This window comes from Mixophyes fleayi, chromosome 1 (genome assembly GCF_038048845.1).
Source record: "Mixophyes fleayi isolate aMixFle1 chromosome 1, aMixFle1.hap1, whole genome shotgun sequence".
Taxonomy (NCBI): domain Eukaryota; kingdom Metazoa; phylum Chordata; class Amphibia; order Anura; family Limnodynastidae; genus Mixophyes; species Mixophyes fleayi.
In genome coordinates, this window is record NC_134402.1 from 270219824 (window position 1) to 270231584 (window position 11761).

General features: G+C 38.7%; 2 protein-coding genes across 2 annotated transcripts in view; one reads left to right on the top strand and one right to left on the bottom strand.

Moving 5' to 3' along the window:
- Positions 1–2603, bottom strand: part of CCDC171 (coiled-coil domain containing 171) — a 119368-nt gene extending 116765 nt beyond the window's left edge. Inside the window, exon 1 of the mRNA XM_075210875.1 lies at positions 2444–2603. Within this exon, the coding sequence (XP_075066976.1) occupies positions 2444–2499 (56 nt within the window). The 5' untranslated portion in view covers positions 2500–2603. The remainder of the gene's footprint in view (positions 1–2443) is intronic.
- Positions 2604–9310: 6707 nt separating this feature from the next.
- Positions 9311–11761, top strand: part of ACO1 (aconitase 1) — a 36364-nt gene continuing 33913 nt past the window's right edge. Inside the window, exon 1 of the mRNA XM_075210882.1 lies at positions 9311–9465. The gene's annotated coding sequence lies outside the window, so the exon portion shown is untranslated. The remainder of the gene's footprint in view (positions 9466–11761) is intronic.

An 11761-nucleotide genomic window follows, 5' to 3' on the forward strand; every position in this document is an offset into this window, starting at 1 on the left:
AGTACATTCAGTGGTGTGGGGCAAATTGAAAAATATTCAAAATGCACTGACATTATCAAAAACAAGAGGTTGTCACACGCTAAAACTCCAACATGTATATGATGGAGAGGATGGAGGAGCAGCCGTATGTGTAGTGTAATGCAGACCTGTTGAAGGTTTTTTATATATTTTATTGTGGTGCCCAGTGCCCACTCCTCTACGCAGTCCAGGTACATTTATTGGTGCGAATCATAAAAGTTCAGGGTTTTTAATATATTGTGGTGACCCACTCCTCTACGCAGTCCAGGTACATTTATTGGTGCGATTCATAAAAGTTCAGGGTTTTTAATATATTGTGGTGACCCACTCCTCTACGCAGTCCAGGTACATTTATTGGTGCGATTCATAAAAGTTCAGGGTTTTTAATATATATTGTGGTGACCCACTCCTCTACGCAGTCCAGGTACATTTATTGGTGCGATTCATAAAAGTTCAGGGTTTTTAATATATTGTGGTGACCCACTCCTCTACGCAGTCCAGGTACATTTATTGGTGCGATTCATAAAAGTTCAGGGTTTTTAATATATTGTGGTGACCCACTCCTCTACGCAGTCCAGGTACATTTATTGGTGCGATTCATAAAAGTTCAGGGTTTTTAATATATTGTGGTGACCCACTCCTCTACGCAGTCCAGGTACATTTATTGGTGCGATTCATAAAAGTTCAGGGTTTTTAATATATTGTGGTGACCCACTCCTCTACGCAGTCCAGGTACATTTATTGGTGCGATTCATAAAAGTTCAGGGTTTTTAATATATATTGTGGTGACCCACTCCTCTACGCAGTCCAGGTACATTTATTGGTGCGAATCATACAAGTTGATGGTTTTCTTATTATATATATTGTGGTGACCCACTCCTCTAGGCAGTCCAGGTACATATATTGGTGCGAATCATAAAAGTTCAGGGTTTTTAATATATATTGTGGTGACCCACACCTCTACGCAGTCCAGGTACATTTATTGGTGCGATTCATAAAAGTTCAGGGTTTTTAATATATTGTGGTGACCCACTCCTCTACGCAGTCCAGGTACATTTATTGGTGCGATTCATAAAAGTTCAGGGTTTTTAATATATATTGTGGTGACCCACTCCTCTACGCAGTCCAGGTACATTTATTGGTGCGAATCATACAAGTTGATGGTTTTCTTATTATATATATTGTGGTGACCCACTGCTCTACGCAGTCCAGGTACATTTATTGGTGCGATTCATAAAAGTTCAGGGTTTTTAATATATATTGTGGTGACCCACTCCTCTACGCAGTCCAGGTACATTTATTGGTGCGATTCATAAAAGTTCAGGGTTTTTAATATATTGTGGTGACCCACTCCTCTACGCAGTCCAGGTACATTTATTGGTGCGATTCATAAAAGTTCAGGGTTTTTAATATATTGTGGTGACCCACTCCTCTACGCAGTCCAGAAAGATACCTTGTTGCAACGTTTTGGACTAATAACTATATTGTGAGGTGTTCAGAATACACTGTAAATTAGTGGAAATGCTTGTTATTGAATGTTATTGAGGTTAATAATAGCGTAGGAGTGAAAATAAGCCCAAAAACTTGATTTTTAAACTTTTTATGTTTTTTTCAAAAAAAATCCGAATCCAAAACCTTAAATCCGAACCGAGAGCTTTCGTCAAGTGTTTTGCGAGACAAATCCGAACCCCAAAAATAACGAAAATCCGGATCCAAAACACGAGACCTCAAAAGTCGCCGGTGCACATCCCTAGTAATCACCCCAGATTCCGGGTGGGTCTCCCGGGAGTGTATGGTAGTCTCCCGCATCTGCCCACTTCCTAGTGAAGTGGGCAGAATTAGGTCCAAAATGCGCGATTCCCCAGGAATCCCCGCTGTAAAATGCTGCGTTGACATGATTTTCAGAGCCCCACCCCACCCCCCGCATGCCCACCTCCCCCTGGCAGCCAACTAGAAGAAGTTGGCAAGTATGAACTATAACCTCACCCCAAAATTCCACCAATACACTAGTTGGTCAGTGCTTACAGTTTCAAAGTGCACCTGTCATCTAAACAAATTGGAGGTAGCCATTTGTGGGTTAAACCAACATTCATAAGAATGTGCCCATCAAGTCACTAAGCATCGGAGATGTCACTGATGGCTAATGAATTGATGGTCTATATCCTCATGAATATTGGTTCTGCTCATAAAATGGCTGAATCTACTGTGTCATGTTACCTCAATTTCTAATCTATACCTCGTAATTAAAATTTTTTAACAATGCATGGATTTATTGTTGTAAAGGTAAACATTCTAAAAATAAAAAAACATTTGCCAATATAATCAGGAAATAAAGAGATTAATATAATTAAACATGTTCTGGAACACAATGTGATTTCATAAGAGTTGTCTCCACAATAAAAATGACTATTAATCATAATCTTACCTTGTAACTTCATTAGCAGCACTGTGGTTTTGAGAAATGAATGTCATCTTGTCCATATTTGTAGCTGTTTATTTTTAACCAGGTCAATGTCTGTTGTTTTAAATGAACCCTTTTCTTCCAAACACAGAACACCATGCTGACATCTTATATGGATTTATGACTGTCTGCAGATGAATAAAAAATTAATTGAAGCACAAATAATAAAGTTAAACCTTGTACAAAGTGGAGTATAGTGACAAAGGTTTGCTCTGCATAGCTCTCAAAATTTGACTCACTGTCGATAATGTCATTTTATATTTTATCCATGAAAAAACTGGATCCATCTGCTCTCATAGAAGTAGAATGGTTTATTTAAGGATTTGCTGAAAACAAAAAATTACCATTTTCAATTACCTTTTTCACATTACGGAACCTGCAGCAACAACTTTTTTAAACTATTATAAAATAATAATAATAAAGTGTCAGAGAGAGTGTTCAACAACTTCACCAGTAGGATCCCTCGGGACAATTCATCACTTTGATTTTAGTTTTTCATTTATATGGTAATGTGTATCTTTTTCTTGAATAATATAAACCAACACAAGAAATATTGCACCATATTTTTTACTATCTATTTTAGAATAAACTATTTTTTTTATTTACTCCATGAAAAATGGGGGATTTTAATCCTAGGTGAGTGGTACCACATACATTTAGCCTTACATCCATGTTTACAAATAGAATGCACTATATTTTTTTCCTTTTTTGAGCACAAATCTTTAGGCTATTGATTCATCACTTCAAAACAGAATACAAAGTTATCTTTAAGGTTCCTCACTCAAACCTTAATATGTGAGTTTATTAACACATGGTTATACTAGCAGACTGATATGGACAATGAACTCTGTTGTTTCTTCATTTTGCTTATTTAGATCTTCACTGGCACTGAGAGAAAGAATGTTCTTACACACAAACCGTAACATTTAAATTGGTAAAGTGCATTACATACCATAACCGTTTCATTTCAACGGTACACACTATGGGCCTGATTCATTAAGGAAAGTTAAGCAAAAGTAATTAAGTAAGGGAAAACCATGTTACATTAGTGGGGGGAGGTAAATTTAAAATGTGATGGCAGATTTATATTTGGGGTAGGGCATGTCCTAGAGCAACTTTAAATTTCCGTTACAAATAAGCTATCAAATATTTGTGTGCTACATGAAAAAACAGACCGTATTTCCCTTATGTGCAAAATAATAAACTAATTTGCACCCCTTGCATTGTAACATGGTTTTGTCCAGGAAACTTGAGTAAGAAAACTTACTCATTTTTTTGCTTAGCTTTCCTTAATGAATCAGGCCCTATATTATTCTTTTTTGGGCCCTCGTTTTATTTTATTTTTATTTTGTAACATGGCTCAAGGGATTCACATTTATTCTGCCACAGGAGCATTAGTGAGGTTGGTCACTGATGTTGGATGATAATGCCTGGCACATATTTGGCATTCCAAATGTGTTCAATAGGGTTGAGGTCAGGGCTCTGTGCAGGCCAGTCAAGTGATTCCACACCAAACTTGGGAAACCAATTTTCCATCAACCTTGCTTTGTGCATGTGGACATTGATAATGAGTCAGGAAAGGGACTTCACCAAACTGTTGCCACAAAGTTGGAAGCACACAATTCTCTAGAATGTCATTGTATTCATATTTCCCTTCACTGAAACTAAGGGGCCCAGGCCAAACCGTGAAAAACAGCCCCAGACCATTTTTCCACCTCCAGCAAACTTTTGAGTTGGCCGTACACATTCAGGTAAGAAGTGTTCTGCTGCCATCAACCAATCCCAGATTTATCCATCAGACTGTCAGATGATGAAGCATGACTCGTCACTCAAGAGGCAGGATGGAACTCGGTAGTGAGTGTTATAACCGAAGAAAGATGTTGTTAAAGCACCATGTGCATCAGTTCCCAATGGTCCTGCTCTGTGAGCTTATGTGCTCTACTGCTCTGCGACTGAGCTGCTGTTGCTGCTAGACGTTTCCACTTCACAATAACAGCAATTAAAATTGACCAGGGCAGCTCTAGCAGGGCAGAAATATGACAAACTAACTTGTTATAAAATTGGCATCCTATTACAGTGCCACGTTGAAAGTCACTGAGCTTTTCAGTGCCACCCATTCTACTGCTAATGTTGGACTATAGAGATTACATGGCGGTATATTTGATTTTATGCACTTGTTAGCAATGTGTGTCGCTGAAATGTCCAAACACACTAATTAGAAGGGGTGTCCATATACTCTTGCTCATGTAGTATAACTACACTACTATGTTGGGATTGCTAGCTAGAATGAGTGAGAGACAGATTTTGTTGTTCCCAGATGCCATTACTGCTTTTAAATGGGTTTTTTACCTTTGCATTACTTAATTTTATTGGCAATTATATGCCTGCCTACAACTTTTATTAAACATATTTGGTGAAATTATATTCTATTCAGCCATATGTATGTGTATACATGTATGTACATATATTGTCATGAATATATTTCTTTATTTCCATTGTTCTCAGCTCTATGTTGGATACAACTATATCAGGAAAGCAGCTTTGTGTTGTATCCACGGGCATTAAAAATAAACAACTTTTGTAATCCAAAAAGCACAGAAAGAACACAAGACATCAAGACATAAAGCAATAAGTAAAAAAAAATTTAGTGAAAGTTTTTTTATGCTAAAATAAAATCACCCATGTTTGCATAACCCTTAAACAGGAAGAGTTTTTCCTGCTTTAGAGTGTTTAATTAAAGTCATTTTAGGTTTTCTATTGCTGTCAGTTTCTATTCTTTTCTATTTAGTTTCTTCTCTCTACAGAGGAGGCAGCGTCGGACTGGCCCACCGGGATACCAGTAAAACCACCCGTAGCCCCAGCTGCCTTACAGCCACACCCCCTTTTAAAAAAGGGCAGAGCAGGGAGCTCGCTATCCTCCTCAGTGTCCCCACTGCTTCAAATGTGATCGCAGCTATGATCGCCTATGAAAGAGGACTGGCTGTCAGTGACAGTCAGTCATCTTTCAAATGTGATCGCAGCTGCGATCATGTGACCCGCCCCCTCCCCCTGTCAGCTGATTGATGCTCCTGCCGCCGCTGAAGGAAGGAGTAGAGAGGCTGCAACTAACAACATATGGGTAAGTAGATTTTAACCAGTTGTTTATATTTTTTGTGCTATCTATCTATCTATCTATATATCTATCTATATATATATATATATATATATATATATAATATAATGTGTGTATGAATTGGGGGCACTATTGCATATGGAATATGTGATTTGGGGGGCACTATTGTGGGCATTATATCAATTGGGGATACTATAGAATGGCATATGTGAATTTTGGGTATTACTGTGTGGCATAACATTGGGGCACAACATTGTTTTGGGTCACTACTGTGAGGCATGACGTTGTTTGGGGGCACTACTGTGTGGCATAACGTTGTTTGGGGCACTACTATGTGGCATAGGGGGGCTGCCTATCTATACTAAACTATAGTGAGGGGGGCTGCACAGAGAACACTGTAGGGAGGGGGTGATTGGATCTTTAATTTAATGCTGAGGTGGTTTGGATCTATAATTGAATGTGGGGCTGATTGTGGGGAAGAGGGCTATCTATTAAATGTGAATATTAATTATTTAATGCTGGGAATGGTCGTGGGAAATGGAGGCATTAAACATAAATGCTATTCATTTATTGCTGGGGCTGTTTGGAGGGAGGGTAATATGTGAGCACTATTACTTTAACGTTGAGGCTGAAGAGAGGTCTAATTATTAAATGTGGGTGCTGTTGATTTAATGGCGGGGATGGTTGGCATTTCTAAATGTACCCATTATTTTTTAAAAATAGGGCCCTTAACTTTCCAGGATCCAGACAAGCCACAACTAAGAAAACCAGCATCCACAGGTGGTAAAAGTGACAAAAACAGGTAGGATAGTCTGTCAAATGTTCTGAGTCTAGCGCAGACTTGACTAACCTGTGGCACTCCAGATGTTTGTGAAACTACAAGTCCCAGCATACCCTTCCAGCAATAAGCTGCTATTTATTGGCAATGCATGCTGGGGCTTGTAGTTTCACAACACCTGGAGTGCCACAGGTTAGCCATGCCTGGTCTAGTGGGACAATCCCAATTTTTGGTGACTGTTCTGCCCAATCTAGGGGTCAGGTCAAGACTGTGTACTCTTTATATACACAGTGCATTCTTTACATACTACACTATGGTGCTAGCTGTCCTTCGTGGGCTGACCACTCCCCCTCTAGTGTCTGGTCTCACCTCTATGATGGCTGGCCACACCCCCTCTGGTGGGCCCCTAGCTGTGCAGTCCCCCGGTGGGCCCTTCATGCCCCAGTCCGACACTGAGAGGAGGTAATAATTAGCTGCCCCATTTCCTATATTGGGAATCAATTATTACACCAAACTTAAACACAGATATTGCCACTATAATACTCGAGTGTACCAAGTTTTCACAGATCACAGATTCACAGACAGTTGTCGAGATATAACGTGTGGCTTAGTGTTCTGAAGGTGTCCTATATCCTATATCCATGTGAGTGCAATTACCCATACATTATCAGAAGGAGGAAAACATACTGCACCATTTTTATTTTTTTTGTACTTGTTAAAGTTTAATTTGAGACCCAACATGTGAATATGTTACACCACTGGGTCACTACTATGATATTAACTTTTCATACACAGAAGAGTTTTACGTTTGCATGTGCACAATGTGTTGCAGTGTAATCACATTTGTTTCAATTTGTATTATTGTTGTAACTATTTTTATTTCTTGTTTTTGTCTTATTTACAATTCAATATTTTTGAGATGCTACGTAAATAAAACCATGTAAAGAAAAATGTAAAGAAAACCAACAGTTTATAAACAGGATCAAAAGCTGTTTCAATTCACTTGTGGTTTCGGCATATGACATACTTTTACAAGGTCTTTTAAGGCCATCAAGTTCTTTATTATTTTTCTGGACACTTTTCCTTTATATTTGGACTTTACACATATATACATTTTTGATCTGGATTTGGTGTCTGAATAATTGGTACAAACTGGTTCTTATTGGGTCCTTATCCCAGTATTGTGATTGCACCATTGTTTATTTCAATTTTATATGAAATCATTCTTTTGTAAGTATACAATGGAGAAAATATCACACACATGCTTTAATTGTTTGAGCATTTTTGAAAGAAATGACAGCAGCAATTTGGATGTGTCCAAAGGACTCAATAAGAAAGCTCTCCAATTAAAATACATTATGGGGTCTATGGATTAATGTAATGCTGTCCCAGTAAATATGCATCGCTGCAAATCGTGGTGATGCATATTTAAGCTCTGCTGAAATGCAGTGACCCCTCTGGTGCCAACTGCTTTTCCTATTTACCAGCAGCCTAGCGCTGCCAGTGAAAGGAGGAGGTGCTAAGTGCATGCGTACTTCCACAGTGAAGGATTCAGCAAAGCCAGAGGTGCTTCAACTGGGTCCCATAGAAAAGGACAGGTAACGCCATACATTACTGCAAAATGCAATGTTTTTCAAAGCTTGATGCATTGCAGACCTTCGCTGTCCCCATATTAATCTATGGGGACTACGTAAAGAAAAACTAAGTGGGTTATAGCAGGAGAAATCTTTGTCTTTGATTTCTCCTGCCAAAAACCTTTGATACATTTTGCGATTGCCATCTTACAGAGAAAACTATCGTTTTCTCTATTTTAATGACTATTCACAGTTTAATACATAGACCCCAGTTTTAGTGAAATTGCTTCATTTTTCCATCTAGAATAACAAATATCTATAATCTACATGCCCACACACACACACTATATTAACATACTGCCCACACACACACACACACACACACACTATATTAACATACTGCCCACACACACACACACTATATTAACATACTGCCCACACACACACTATATTAACATACTGCCCACACACACACTATATTAACATACTGCCCACAAACACACACTATATTAACATACTGCCCACACACACACACTATATTAACATACTGCCCACACACACACACACAATATTAACATACTGCCCACACACACACACACTATATTAACATACTGCCCACACACACACTATATTAACATACTGCCCACAAACACACACTATATTAACATACTGCCCACACACACACACTATATTAACATACTGCCCACACACACACACACACACACACACTATATTAACATACTGCCCACACACACACACACACTATATTTTCCATCTAGAATAAAAAATATCTAAAATCTATAAAATGAGACATGAGAGCATTTGAAACTGGAAAATATCCTGTGGGACACCACCCTTAAAGGGGTTGTCCACTTTTAGCTGGCTCCACTTTCATGCATTACATTGTTAGACAAATAAATATTACTATCACTATAATGTGCAATACATAGGAAACACGGTGTCACTTCAAATCAAATGTTATCTACGAATAGGTGTCCTTCCAATAAAAATCTTCTACTGGCCTATGTATATATTAATAAAAATGTGTATGCTTTTAAAGTGCAACTGAGAAGTGTAGTAGTTTGTAGAAGTAATAAAGAAATGTGATCATAAACTCTTAAGACACATCATGAAAGGGAAGGGCAGCTTTTTGCCATCCATATAAAATAAAGAGCCTCGCTAGCTTAGTCAGTGTACACAATATTGCTTTATTCAAGAGAGCCGTATGGATTTACTCGAACGTCAATTCTTGAAATCTCCACCAATCACGGCAGACTGGGCGTGTTCTTACAGCCGATCTCGACCATACAGTGGGCGAGCCTTAAACGGCACAGAACTGTGTCTTGAACAAACAAAACTTTATTAGGTATTGAGCAAGATAGTTAATTCTTAATGTGTCCCTGATCTGCTCCTACTTCTCTTCCGATCCCTGTTGCAGGGAGGGCAGAGGTCAGGGTTGGGAGATACATTATCGGTCTCCACTTATCTAGACCTGTTTAGGAGCAGCAGTCAGCACTGACAGGTGAGGGGGACTGGTGTTATAGTGTGGGCCGAGAAAGTATTGGGGAAGTGTGGTCTTATATATATAATTTAGATGGGACATAATTGTCTAGTTGCTCTCTTATACGATTTATGCCATACGATTCAGTTTTTTTCATTTCTAAACCAAGGCCATCATTTCTAAATGATGATGACAATGATCATGACAATTGTTGCCAGTTCAATAGATAACGCACATGGGTGTCTATTTCTCACACTGGTCTATATTGCAGTAGTTATGAAACTGTTGAACACCACGGGCAGCTCTTTGTTTGTCCCCACTGCCCTTGCTGTTGACATACTTTAGGATTACACTATGCACTACACTGTACACTTTTTTTTTTTTCTACCCAAGCTGCTACACTTCATAGGACCACCATTACCTGGTGTTTTAGATGCTCTGAAAACTAAAAACATACAGAATGCATAGGGCTTTGTATCCATCAACGTTGATTTTCTGCGTTTTAACGTTACTATAAAACGTGAATGGGTCTGAATATGGAATCAATTCTTCCTAATGGCACTATACCCACACATGTTCTTAATAGTGTCTTTGTACAAATGCATCTTGCTCTATCCACATCAGTTTACTACAGGTAAGCTCACTGGTGAACCCTACACTGACCTCCATATACCGTAACATGCTAGTAAAACTGCCTAAAACAAACGCCTGTCAAATGTTAACATATAGAGCGTGATGACAATTGGTGAACAATAAAAATGAAATGACTGGGTTAATGATGCCAATAAGGAGTGTTAATAAGAACAAAGAAAAGATAATCAAAGGTCTAATTGTGAGAGTCAGTGTAATTCCAGTACAGGTTATGTCCTGGATGCAATTTGTTTGAAGTTTCTTTTGCAACTTTTTCCTTCCCTTGGTCCAAGTTGTAACTCACATTTTAGTTAATTTTGTGGTTCAGAGGTCACAAACAACTACAGTATCTCATAAACTTTGGAGTTTTTTTTCCAATGGGTAACATATGGAGTGTTTAACAAATGTCAACACAATTAAGTTTGTTTGCCAGGATCAGAATTTGCTAGATATTTGTTTTTGTTTGCAAAGACATTGTGGAGTTTTTCAATCCAATCACAATATGCCACCAGTATACCTGTACCAATATACCTGTTTAAACCTTTTTGTTTTCTATACAGTAACGTATCCTAAAAACAACCAGGTTTTAGTGTTCCGAAAACATAGGAAAATATATAGTGGTTAGGTCTAGGTGATGCCTTGGCTGAATAAGCAAAATCACAGCAACTATGTAAAATAATAAATATATTTAACTTCGTTATTCAGTCAAGGCATCACCTAGAACTCCCACTTGCCATAAAATTCACCTACAAGCCCTACCTCCCTCACTTATCCCCACACAACATGCCACTCGGACTTCCCCACACAACATGCCACTCGGACCTCCCCACACAACATGCCACTCGGACCTCCCCACATGCCCACCACACAATGGCTAATATAGTAACCTAATTAAATATTTAATTTTACTGTCTGCTACTTGACAGTATTTTAGCAGCTTGCTGATCACAGCGGTGAAAGAATGAACTTCCTGTTTCAGATCAGGGGGTATATTAACTAAATGGCAGGTTTGAAAAAGTGGAGATGTTACCTATAGCAACCAATCAGATTCTAGTTATTTATTTAGTACATTCTACAAAATGACAGCTAGAATCTGATTAGTTGCTAAAGGCAACATCTCCATTTTTTTCAAACTCGCAGTTTAGTAAATATACCCCCAGGTGTCTTTATTGCACATGCATGTACACAGGTCAGCGCATGCATTCAAACATGGTAGCTTAGGGGAAAAGTATCCAGACTGCCAGGGAAGGATCAGAAGTCCCCATTCAGAATTATGAAGACTGTGGTATCCTGTATAGTTTGCCGTATGCAGAAGATATCACCTGCTTTAGGCTGTTGTTAAACAGCCCTGATACTAAGATTTGCCTAAAGCATGTGGAAATGGATATAAGGCTTGACAAATAGACCCTTTAATTACTTAAGCTTGCTTTGTGGTGTTTGATTCCCTAAATGACATGCCAGTGTAGCAGATTTTGGCTCTGTGTCACTCTAGAATGTAAGCTCTCGCAGGCAGGGCCATGTCTACCTATGGTCCCATGTCTGTCTACTATCTATCTGACTCCCTCGTTCGTCCTGCCACGTCTTTTGCTGCACTCCGTGTGAGTCCCCACAGGATTACTCACACTCATCTGTGCTACTTATATGTATTACCTCATCTATTTGTTACTTGCTTCTGTATCCGGGTCTG